The sequence below is a fragment of the Choloepus didactylus genome, chromosome 1 (assembly GCF_015220235.1).
Source record: "Choloepus didactylus isolate mChoDid1 chromosome 1, mChoDid1.pri, whole genome shotgun sequence".
Taxonomy (NCBI): Eukaryota; Metazoa; Chordata; class Mammalia; order Pilosa; family Megalonychidae; genus Choloepus; species Choloepus didactylus.
The window spans coordinates 108710559-108723609 of NC_051307.1; the positions used below are offsets into that span (position 1 = coordinate 108710559).

Here is a 13051-nt window from a genome sequence, read left to right on the forward strand (position 1 = left end):
AATGACAGACTTTGTGAACAAAATACCTGCTCTACAGGAAACACTAAAGGGAGTGCTACAGACAGATAGGAAAAGACAAGAGTGAGAGGTTTGGAACACAATTTTGGGTGATGGTAGCACAGCAATGTAAGTACACTGAACAAAGATGACTGTGAATATGGTTGAAAGAGGAAGGTTAGGAGCATGTGGGACACCAGAAGGAAAGAGGAAAGATAAAAACTGGGGCTGTATAACTCAATGAAGCCTAGAGTGCTCAACAATTGTGATAAAATGTACAAATAGGTTTTTTCATGAGGGAGAGCAAATGAATGTCCACCTTGCAAGGTGTTAAAAATAGGGAGGTATTGGGGGAAAAATACAATCAATGCAAACTAGAGACTATAATTAACAGAAACATTGTATTATGCCTCCTTTAATGTAACAAAGGCAATACCAAAGCTAAATGCATATATGAGGGGTACATGAAGGAGGGGTATGGGACTCTTGGCATTGGTAATATTGTCTGACTATTCTATCTTCCCTTTTGTTGCTTCCTAGCTGTTATTTTTTGTTTTTTTTTTTCTCTTTCTATTTTATTTTTCTTTTGTCTCACTATCTACTTTGACTCTTTCTCCTGCTTTGTGGAAGAAATGGAGATGTCCTTATATAGATAGTGGTGAGGGTGATGAAAATACGTGACTATACAGGGAATCATCAATTGTTTACTTAGGATGGAATGTATGGTGTGTGAACAAAACTGTCTTTAAAAAAGTGGGTTGATGAAGAAACCTTGAGGGCACTGTATTGAATGAAATAAGTCACACATATAAGGACAAATGTTGTAGGGTCTCACTGATATGAACTAATTATAATATGTAAACTCATAGACATGAAATATAAGTTACCAGGATATAGAATGAGGCTAAAGAATGGGGAAAGGTTGCTTATTATGAGCAGAATGTTCAACTAGGTTGAACTTAAATGTTTGGAAATGAACAGAGGTGACGATAGCACGTTGTGAGAATAACTAACAGTGCTGAATGGTGCGTGAATGTGGTGGAATGAGGAAGCTCAAAATTCACGTTTGTCACCAGAAGGCACGTTGGAGGTTAAAAGATGGGAATGTATAAAACAGTGAACCTTGTGGTGGGCAATGTCCGTGATTAACTGTACAAATACTAGAAATCTCTTTCATGAACCAGAACAAATGTATGATACTATAACTAGAAGTTAATAATAGAGGGGCACACAGGGAAAAATATATACCTATTGCAAAGTATGTACTACAGTTAGTATTTTAATGTTCTTTCATCAACTGTAGCAAATGTACTATACCAATACTATGAGTCAGCAGTGGAGGAGGGGGTGGTTAGGGGTATGGGAGGATTTGACTTTCCTTTTCTTTGGTCTTTATTTCTTTTCTGGAGTAATGAATATGTTCTAAAAATTGGAAGAAATTGGTAATTGTTTTTGATAAATGCCTCCTGGGAAAAGATATTTTGCACTCCTGAGCTCCGAGTCAGGTCAAATACAGACAGTTTTGCAAGTGAGGTCTTCCAGGGGTCCACCAGACAGATCAGAAAATGACAGTTCTTTGGGAATGAGGCTTTGAAAGAGCTCCAGCTCTGTTCAGCTCCCTCTGATAGTTGCCAGTGTGCACTGTGAATGGAGTTGTTTTCAAGGCTACCTAGTAACTAGAGAGTTGGGGGTGGGACTAGGGCAAGTTAAAATGCCACCAAACTTGCTCTTCTTAACCAAAATTCATCTGTTTTTCTTAAATAAATGCTCCCTAGGTTATTGCAAGTCTTTGGTTAGTTTCCAGAGTTCTGAAGAAGTTGATCCTGATAATTTTTACTAGATTTTTTATTGCTTTTTATGGAGGAGAGAATTTTCAGAGGTCCTTACTCTATCATTTTCACTGACATTGTCCAGTGCATTATGCTTGGTAAAGCCGGGTACTGGGACAACAGCAGCCTTCCTGAATCACTAGTGCCAAGCTTGTCCCAGAAGTTACAGAGTCATCAGGAGGCAGATAATACCTGTCCTAGATGGTGATACAAGTAGAGACCTTAAGCTGTTCCACTTCTCAAAGTAGAATGAGGGAGAAGGAGAGGGGACTAACATTCATTAAGCATTCACATGATAGGTACATGGATTCTTATTTAGGCCTCACTATAAAACATTTATGAGATAGGAGATAATATCCTCATTTTATAGATGAGAAAAGTAAAGTAAAGTGAAGGGAATGAAATGTCACCAGCCACAAAGGGGCTAAGTGGTGTACCTAGGATTCAAACCAAAAAAGGCCATTGTCTTTCCACCATATTTTCCATTTATTGGGTCTTCACTGTGTGATTGCTAACATTTAATGATGCTTTCTCATTTAGTTATCACTTGACCCTTTGAGGTAGATTTTATTTTTCCCATTTTACAGAAGAGGAAACTGAGGCTGAGAGGTTGGGCATCTTGCTGAGGTTACATTGGAAATAGGGCTGGAATTCAGAGCCAATTCTGCCAGACTCCTTAGACCATATGTGTAGCCACTGTGCAGTGTTGCTTCAGTGTCATTTGTTTCTTGGATCAGCCTCTGCTCTATCCCAGATAGGGAGCCCTCTCTCTGGTATCTGATGTTCTAGAGTGACCAAGGTGAAAATAAATCTTCCTGGCTACTCAAGTTTCTGTGTATAGAATGAAGAGTACTAGATTAGGAATTCTACTTTAGTCACTGAATTTGACTCTCTGACAACTTGCATCTCTTAGAGCCTCAGTTTTCTCATTAGTAACTGGTCTTGAAAATGGAGTTTGCAAGGAAGAAAGTGTCTGCATTTTACTTTTCTTATTCCTTTTAATTTATTAGTGTGCTTATAATGTATTGTAGTGATTTGTGTTCATAATTTGTAAATAAGTATATGTAAATTGCATACATACATTCAGTTTTTTACTGATGGGGTACTTAATCAGAGAAGTTTGGTGACCACTGGTCTGTGAAGTAAGGGATTTTGGCTACAATACGTTCTAGTGCCAATACTCTCATACTCTACCATAAAGGCTTCTTGCGTTTGGATTGAAATTTGCAGTATTAACTCTGGTTGCCATCAACCTTGCTGCCTTTGGTTATCTTTTCCTTTTTGAAATCTTTTCCCTGGTTGTAATCTCTTCAGCCAGAGACATTTTCCACTTCTCTGCGGTACTTGCAGTTTTCAGAAGCCGAGTGTACCTTATGTCACTAATTTCTGGAAGAAGTCTGTGAAACTGGGAGCATAGGCAGAGTAGTGTTCCCTTTTTCAGACTAGCAGGCAGGATCCAGGGACCCTGTCTTTTTCTGTTTTCATAGAATCTCAGCTGGAGCAAACTCCAAAGCCCTGACTGATTATCCCTATAATCATGGAAACCTGGGGTCAAATTATTCTCATGTCTTCTTTACCCTGAGAAGTCAATTGCTATGTATAACAACCTAGACCTAGAATAGTTTTGTGGGTAGGAAAAGAGATTTACCTTTCCCAAAAGACACTAAAAAACCCTAGGCAACACCAATCACTGCTCACTTCCTTTAGGATGACCCCCTGAGGTTCTGTTCCTTCCTCTGATTATTGGAAGATTTTGTTCTTCTTCTGCCGACTTCCCCTCCCAAGAAGAGTTCCGGGCTCCTCATTGAGAGGGAAAAGCAGTGCTCATACTTCCCTTGCTTGTGACCCCCTTTACCAGTACCTTGATAAATACTGGGCTTCTAACCATATTTGAAAGAGTTCCAGTTCGTTATTTACCAAAGATATTATAACAGCTGTCACACTTCCCACTAGTGAGACATTTGATATAATTGATGGAATCATTCAGTGGAATGCAGTAAAACACCACTTAATGTGCTATAGAGAAAGAAAAACTTGCCAATTAAACTATGACACACCACCAATTATAAAATGCATTCTGATTTCAGATATTAAAATGGGAAAAATGTCTTAGAATTGATGAAAAGTGATAGCTTCCTTTCCTACCTAACTCATGTGGGAGCATACAGTGGAATGCTAGGGGATTGCTAAGAGCAATTTGGAATGAGCAATTTGGAAGCCCAAGTGACCCCAAGATGTAGCAACTGGCAGGGATTATACGATGTATCTCTTCTTTAAAAATCCTCCTTCGAGGACAGTTCTTATTGTCATTTCAAGAAATTGAAAGTACTAGTTGCCTGTTGCCTAATGGGACTGGGAGGAATGAATAAATCCTTAAATTCCTTTAATTAATTCACCAAGTAGGTGAATGTGAGTGCCTACTGTCAGCTCTTGCAGAAAAATAATATAGTCACCCACCTGCTATATGTAAACATGTTTTCAAAAACAGTTGTACAATTCTTTCAGATTATTCCTTAATTCTTATTGAGTATTTTTTTTTTCAAATATATGAACCTCTGTCTACAGAGATGATCTATAAATATTTCTAGAAGTTTAAGAAGCCTACCATTCCTTGCTGAAAAAAAAGTGATGTAATATATCTTTTCTACTCTTGGCCAAAAAACCTCATTCTGTAAATTACCCCATTTTTGGCTTAGCTATTATCAAATAGTGGTTATAGATCTGATTATTCTTTATTAGAAAGAGAAAACTGTTCAGAAGTAGTAAAATATGGATCTAGCTGAAGAAATTTAGCTCCTAGAGCATTTTCTGTTTGTGTAGTGAATTCTCTGACTTTACCAACCAATTGCAGTTTGAGCATTGATTTCATTTACTTCCCTTAGTTCATTTGAATACCTTTCCCGCACCAGTATATAGCACTTTTATATAATTGTGGTAGAAAATCTTATTCAGGTGGACTTGAGGCCAGACTTTCTTTGCTCTCTTTTCTAACCTCCCTAAATTATACATATTTATTTTGTAGGTATCATAGCTGCGAATGTCTTTGTATTCTGTTTATGGAGAATCCCTTCTCTACAGCGAACAATGATCAAATATTTCACATCCAATCCAGCCTCAAGTAAGTCTAACTTGTGTGAGTTTATATTGAATTAGAGGTAATATGAAAGAAATATGCCATATGTGAATTGAAATGCTGTAAAAACGATGAGTTACTTAAAAACAATTATAAGCAAAATCAGGGGATAGACAGGGATTTCTTCTCTTTCTGCTGTATCCCAAGTGCCTAAAACAGTGCCTCACCCATAAAAGGTTTTTAAATGTTTTTTAATGAATTAAGATCTGATGGTCACTACAAGTTTACTCTTTGAGTAGAATATTATGTACAACTTCATATCTGTAATTGAAATAAATTACACTTCTTTTTTTTTCTAATTAGCTTTTGCCATAAGGACAAGTTGCTTTCATTGAACTGAGACTTTTTATTGGTTGCTTAAGTGTAAGTTTTTCATACTGAGTACAAAAGCAATTTAAGATAACTTTTTAACCACTTTGAAAAATTCTGTCTTAAACCGTCTTATTTAACTAACTCTGTTTTATTTCCCATGTTGGATTAGTTTCATTAATAATAATGAAAAAAAGTCTAAAATAGATAGTAGTTGTTACTGGCTGTGTGTTCCATGATTACCAGACTGTTCTTTCTTTCTCTTTTAGAGGTCCTTTGTTCTCCAATGTTGCTGTCAACATTTAGTCATTTCTCTTTGTTTCACATGGCTGCAAACATGTATGTTCTGTGGAGCTTCTCCTCCAGCATAGTGAATATTCTGGGTCAAGAACAGTTCATGGCCGTGTATTTATCTGCAGGTAATCTCGCTTTAATCTTAGATCCTTTCAGAGTATGAGCAATCTCACCTCTTTGGATGAGTAACAAAGAGAATGATTACAACCATATTCTACACACAGTATGTATTCAGTACATTTTTGTTTCTCCAGTTGTATGTAGAGAAGGGTCCTGGGTGGGGCTGTTGTCTTTCCCGCTTCTCATTTTCCTGATTTCCTATTACATGAGTTATTTCGGTCTGCTTATTTTTTTTTTTTTTTTTTTTTTTTTTTTTTGCCACCAAGTTGAAAAGTTTTTATTTTGCTAAGATATACAAATGGAATTAATACAATAGTCCACACATTCTATGGTTTCTAAACATTTACCACCAATGGTTTCCATAAGAGGCTGTTTTCCTTCAGAATTCAGAAACAGTTCAGATGTTTGAAATTCTGAGAAAGTCCAACTTTCCCTCCTTCCAACCCAAATTAATTTTTCTTTTCAGAAGTCTTGCCTGATGTTTTCTTTGTTTGCCTCTCCATGTTGCTGCTTAATTTGATAGATTTCATTTTCTAGTTGTACAATAGTCCGTTCAATCTCATAATTCTTACTAACCAGGGATACCCAAGTTGACTCCATTTCTCTCAATTTAGATCCAGCTGTTAGTTGCATGTTCTTTCGCTGCCAGTTTAAATCTTGAATGTGTTTCCTTAACTTCTGGAGCTCTTTCTGGGCATGTTCAATCATATGAACTAAATTTTCATTATATACTTTCCAGGCATTGCACCCATGCTGTGACATTAGCTCCAGATTCTCAATTCGAACAGCCTGATGCTCTAACTGGGCCATAGAATTGTTTACACATTCTTGCCATGCAGTAATATCATTTTTCTGACCTGAGGAAGGAGCTGGAAGCTCATACCGTTTCATACTGAGCAATTCAATTGGTTGTCGGGCAGCCAGTCTTTCAAATTCATTTCTCATTATATCGGTTTCAAAAGCAGAATAATCCGGGGCTGTGAGGTAGCTCAGGTAGTTCTTAGTAGGTCGGTATCTGCGAGTTTCCTCCTCCACGAGCGCAGCAGCCGCTTCCCGCACACCAGGTGCTTCATAACCTTGATCAAAATAGGGTAGCGCATCCACCACAACCTCTCCAGCAACCAAACCTGTGCCCGCCATTCCAAGAACCTTAAGTTCGTTCGGTCTGCTTAGTTTTAAGTTAGTCAGGATAAGACAGGAGTTAGGGGTTAGTGTAGAATTTAAGCATACCATTTTTATCTCACTGGGCCTTGGTTTCTTTAGTTTAGTCCCACCATTTTATAGATTAGTGGTTCCCATACTCCCCAGCTGTCTCAGTCAATTGGGTCTTTGTTAAATAACCTTAAACAAACTCATTTCCCCCAGTGTGTTCAGTTTCCATGTTCAGTTTCCAGGAAGCCTTAGAACAGAGCTATCCAAAGAGATTGTTAAGAGCGTGTTTCTGGAGACGTCAAGGGAACCTGAGGAGAAAGGAGAGTACATCACCATGTGATAGGAAAGCTAAGGAACCCCAAGGATTGCCTGCAAGCCAGCACCAGAAAGCCACATTCTTCAGGAAGAAAGCAAGCCTTCTAGCTTCTGAAACTATGAGCCAATAAATTCCTGTTGTTAATTCAACACAACAACTTAGAAACTAAGCTGTAGTGGTAGCTGTTCTGTGCTGCATACAGCTGAAACCAAAGGTTTTAAACCCATGGTTGAATATTAGTGGATTGGTAGTGCTGTGTCTGGCTTCCTTGGGAAAGACCTTGGTAGTTTTCAGCTCACAGATGAGGAAATCTGTAATGTTGGAATTTCCTTGACCTTTGGATTTGGCACACTGACTTGCTGGATTCAGGCTGCGTTGATACTCCATAGTCAACATCAAGAATGAAGGATGGAAAATTGGAATTCCAAGAGTTGTTCTATCATTATCAGTCACTCTCTGTATGGCCCTCTATTTCATCCTCATAGCCCAAGGCATCCACATGTATGCAGCCAGGATCCAGTGGGGCCTGATCATGTGCTTCCTGTCCTACTTTGGCACTTTTTTTCTGGAGTTCTGGCATTACTGCTGCAAGATTGTTTGCTCTTAGTACCAGGAGAATTTCCTAAGCTTCTCAGAAAGCCTGTCAGAAGCTTTTGAATATCAGTCTGGCCAGGTGTAACCCCTCAGCTTTCCCTTGCTGGTGAGGTGAGGGTGACAGTTGGGGAGGGGCTGGGAGGACACACTCACGGGACTTGACACATGACCTCATGACACATTTTTCACACAGACACACACATGTACATGTTTGTGGCCACATTTACCAAATGAGCTTCTCAGGGCAAGTTGTTTCTTTAACAAAAAAATCATAAGCCCTTATGTGTTGAAATACACGCTGTTAACGCTGAAAATATATGCACGATGGATCAAGAAGCTTGTGTGTGATCACCTCCTTCCCCTTCCTCTCCCACACACTCTCTGCTCTTCTCTTTCTCTTCACATATTTCAGGTGTCGTGTTCACCCTACCATAAAGAACGGCAGGCCAAATGTAACATGGGAATAATGCCAACTCTCAGAGTTGCCTTCAGATCCAGAGGGCTTGGAACCAGCTTGTATGGAGGCTCTAAATCTGGCACTTATACTCCTGAATTGATAAGAAAGTACCATCTAATTGAATGGAAACTATAGTGAGGTGTAACCTTTCATAACCTGTAGTAAGGTATGGGATCAAGGATAGCACTTCCCTGTGAAAACTCATTTCATCATCAGCGGCAAGCCGTGTGAAATCAGTGAAAGGAGTAGGCTACAAACTAGAAGAGTGAAGCCCGCTACCATGATGTGTACTTAATTCACTGTGACTGATGGAATGTTTGTAGGGACATGGTCTGCCAAGCATGGAACCAAATGAGGCAGTGAGGTTATGGTTTAGTTTTGTTTTTTTTTTATTAAATTCAGTTTTATTGAAATACATTCACATACCATACAATCATCCATGATATACAATCCACTGTCCACAGTATGATAACATAGTTATGCCTTCATCACCACAATCTATCTCTGAACATTTTCCTTACATCAGAAAGAACCAGAACAAGAATAAAAAATAAAAGTGAAAAAAAACACCCAAATCATCCCCCCATCCCACCCCATTTGTCCTTTAGTTTTTATCACCATTCCTCCACTCATCCATACACTAGATAAAGGGGGTGTGATCCATAAGGTCTTCACAATCACACTGTCACCCCTTGTAATCTACATTATTATATAATTTTCTTCAGGAGTCCAGACTGCTGGGTTGGAGTTTGGTAGTTTCAGGTATTTACTTCTAGCTATTCCAATACATTAAAGCCTAAGAGGTGTTATCTATATAGTGCGTAAGAATGTCCACTAGAGTGACCTCTCGACTCCATTTGGAATCTCTCAGCCACTGAAACTATTTCGTCTCATTTTGCATCTCCCTTTTGGTCAAGAAGATACTCTTGGTCCCATGATGCCGGGTCCACATTCATCCCCGGGAGTCATACTCTGCGTTGCCAGGGAGATTTACACCCCTGGGAGTCGGGTCCCACATAGGGGGGAGGGCAGCGAGTTCACCTGTCGAGATGGCTCAGTTAGAGAGAGAGGGCCACATCTGAGCAACAAAGAGGTACTCAGGGGGAGACTCTTAGGCACCATTACATACAACTTTAGAGTCTCCTTTGTGGTAATGAGCTTCATAAGGGCAAGTCCCATGCTCAAGGGCTCAGCACATCAAACCGCCAGTCCCAGTGTTTGTGACAACATATGCTAGGGGATCAGCATCTCAAAGTTTAGAGACAGGCCTTACAATTCAGGGATAGAGTTAACTGCTATAAGAGCTTACAATCTAGGGACTATTACAATTATTGTGTCCACGTTAGGCTATGTTCTAAGATTCAATTCTGAGTTTACACATTGTAGTTAGTCCATATTGGTGAGGCATCATCCCTCTCACCATGTTTTCTCCAACACTTTTACTCTTTCCTACAATTTTACAGAGTTATATTCACATACCATACATTTATCCACAGTGTACAATCAGTTGTTCATGGTATCATCATAAAGTTGTACATTTATCACAACAATCAGCATTTGAACATACTGATTACTAGAAGAAAAATTGTTTTTTTTTTTAGCAATAAGAAAAAATGATAAAAAGAAAAATAACATGTCATACAATACAATATACTACTAAGGACAGCAAATAACACCACTATCAAGAATCCCATATTAGTCCCCTATATCCCCTTCTCATATACATTTAGCATTGGCGTATTGCCTTTGTTACATTTAATGGAGGTATATTACAATGTTATTGTTGACCATAGACTCCAGTTTGCTTTGATTATGTTTTTTCCTGAATACCATCCCTTTTTCAAATTTCTACATGGTTGACATTCATTTGCTTTCCCACATGCAAAAACATTTTTATATTTGTATATTTAGTAACAGTCATTGGCCACTCCAGTTTTTGCCACATTATGCAGTCCCAGTGTTTATCATCTATCTTTACCTCTGGTGTCATACATTCTCCTATCCCACCTCTTTCAGCTTTACTCACAGACATCTTTGTTCAGTGTACTTACAATACCGTGCTACCATCACACAGTATTATGCTATCTATTTCTGGATCTTTGCAATCAATCCTAAACATTCTGTAGTCCTTCAGCATCAAATGGCTGATCTATGCCCTCTTTCTATCTCCTGGTCGCCTGTGTTGTCAGCTTTTAACTCCCAAAGTTTGTTCATTAATGTCTGTTCATATTAGTGAGACCATACAGAATCTGTCCTTTTGTTTCTGGCTAACTTCACTCAACATAATGTCCTCAAGGTTCATCCACATTATTACATGATCCATGTCTTTGTTCTGTCTTACGGCTGCATAATATTCCATCATGTGTATATACCACACTTTGTTTATCCACTCGTCCTTTGATGGACATTTGGGCTGTTTCCATCTCTTGGCAATTGTGAATAATGCTGCAATAAACATTGGTTTACAAATGTCTGTTTGTGTCTTAAGTTTCAGTTCCTCTGAGTATATACCCAGCAATGGAATAGCTGGGTCATATGGCAGATCTATATTTAGGTTCCTGAGGAACCTCCATACTGTCTTCCAGAGTGGTTGCACCATTCTACATTCCCACCAACAATGAATAAGTGTGCCTCTTTCTCCACATCCTCTCCAGCACTTGTCATTTTCTGTTTTTTGGATAATGGCCATTCTGGTAGGTGTGAGATGATATCTCATTGTGGTTTTGATTTACATTTCCTTAATAGCCAGTGAAGTTGAGCATTTTTTCATATGCTTTTGAGCCATTTGTATGTCCTCTTCAGAAAAATGTCTGTTCATGTCTTTTGCCCATTTTTTAATAGGATTGTTTGTCTTTCTGTTATTGAGATGCAGGACTCCTTTATATATTCGGGATATTAAACCCTTATCTGATATGTGGTTTCTAAATATCATCTCCCATTGTGTAGGTTGCCTTTTGATTTTTCTGACAAAGTCCTTTGATGTACAAAAGTGTTTAATTTTGAGGAGATCCCATTTGTCTATTTGTTCTTTGGTTGCTTGTGCCTTGGGTGTGAGGTCTAAGAAACCATCTCCTTTCACAAGATCTTTAAGATATTGCCCTACATTTTCTTCTAAGAGTTTTATGGTCTTGGTGCTAATGTTTAGGTCTTTGATTCACTTTGAGTTAATTTTGGTATAAGGTGCGAGGTGGACATCCTCTTTCATTCTTTTGGAAATGGATATCCAGTTCTCCAAACACCATTTATTGAACAGGCTGCTCTTTCCCAGTTGCTTCGGCTTCACTGCCTTATCAAAGATCAGTTGTCCATAGATGTGAGGGTCTCCTTCTGAACACTCAGTTCGATTCCATTGATCAGTATATCTGTCCTTATGCCAGTACCATGCTGTTTTGAGCACTGTAGCTTTGTAATGTGCTTCAAAGTCAGGTAGTGTGAGACCTCCCACTTCACTCCTTTTTCTCAAGACATTTTTGGCTATTCGGGCACTTTACCCTTCCAAATAAATTTAGTTATTGTTTTTTCTATTTCTGTAAAGTAAGTTGTTGGGATTTGAATTGGTATTGCATTGAATCTGTAAATCAGTTTAGGTAAAATTGCCATCTTAACTATATTTAGTCTTCCAATCCATGAACATGGTATGTTCTTCCATTTTTTCAGGTCTTGTTCAATTTCTTATAGCAGTTTCTTATAGTTTTCTATGTAAAGGTCTTTTGTGTCCTTGGTTAAGTTTATTCCTAAATACTTGATTCTTTTGGTTGCTATCGTAAATGGGATTTTTTTCTTGATTTCCTCCTCTTGTTGCACATTGCTTGTGTGTAGGAACACTACAGATTTTTGTGTGTTGATCTTGTAGCCTGCTACTTTGGTGTATTCATTGACTAGTTCTAGTAGCTTTGCTGTAGATTTTTCTGGATTTCCTACATATAGAATCATGTCATCTGCAAATAGTGAAAGTTTTACTTCTTCCTCTCCAATTTGGATGCCTTTTATTTCTTTTTCTTGCCTAATTGCTCTAGCTAGAACTTCCAGCACAATGTTGAATAGCAATGGTGATAGTGGGCATTCCTGTCTTGTTCCTGATCTTAGAGGAAAAGCTTTCAGTCTCTCCCCATTGAGTGTGATGTTAGCTGTGGGTTTTTCATATATTGCCTTTATCATATGGAAAAAGTTCCCTTCTATTCCTATCCTTTGAAGTGTTTTCATCAGGAAAGGATGTTGAATTTTGTCAAATGGCTTTTCTGCATCAATTGAGATGATCGTGTGGTTCTTCTGCTTTGATTTATTGATGTGGTGTATTACATTAATTGATTTTCTTGTGTTGAACCAGCCTTGCATACCTGGAATAAATCCCACCTGGTCGTGGTGTATAATTCTTTTAATGTGCTGCTGGATTCGATTTGCGAGTATTTTGTTGAGGATTTTTGCGTCTATATTCATTAAAGAAATTGGTGTATAATTTTCTTTTTTTGTAGTATCTTTGCCTGGTTTTGGTATTAGGGTGATGATGGCTTCATAGAAAGAGTTAGGTAGCTTTCCCTCTTCTGCAATTTTTTTGAAGAGATTGAGCAGGATTGGTACTAATTTGTTCTTGAATGCTTGGTAGAATTCACATGTGAAACCATCTGGTCCTGGGCTTTTCCTTTTTGGGAGCTTTTTGATGACTGACTCAATCTCTTTACTTGTGATTGGTTTGTTGAGGTCATCTCTTTCTTCTTGAGTTAATGTTGGTTGTTTATGATTTTCTAGAAGTTGTCCATTTCATCTAAGTTGTCTAGTTTATTAGCATATAGTTGCTTATAGTATCTTCTCATTATCTCCTTAATTTCTGCAGGGTCGGTAGTTATATTTCC

The 13051-nt window shown here is 38.3% G+C and overlaps 2 protein-coding genes and 1 pseudogene across 3 annotated transcripts in view; 2 read left to right on the forward strand and 1 right to left on the reverse strand.

The window, feature by feature from the left end:
- PARL (presenilin associated rhomboid like) overlaps positions 1-13051 on the forward strand; it is a 77609-nt gene that overhangs the window by 25761 nt on the left and 38797 nt on the right. For both annotated transcript variants that reach the window (XM_037839583.1, XM_037839578.1), the window contains exons 5-6: positions 4849-4944; positions 5538-5687. In XM_037839583.1, the coding sequence (XP_037695511.1) occupies positions 4849-4944; positions 5538-5687 (246 nt within the window). The remainder of the gene's footprint in view (positions 1-4848; positions 4945-5537; positions 5688-13051) is intronic.
- On the reverse strand, positions 5945-6835 carry LOC119536883 (pre-mRNA-splicing factor SPF27). Its single transcript, XM_037839590.1, has one exon. It carries the CDS (start codon positions 6820-6822, stop codon positions 6145-6147), a length of 678 nt encoding a protein of 225 aa, XP_037695518.1. The 5' UTR covers positions 6823-6835; the 3' UTR covers positions 5945-6144.
- On the forward strand, positions 7062-8562 carry LOC119509866 (annotated as a pseudogene).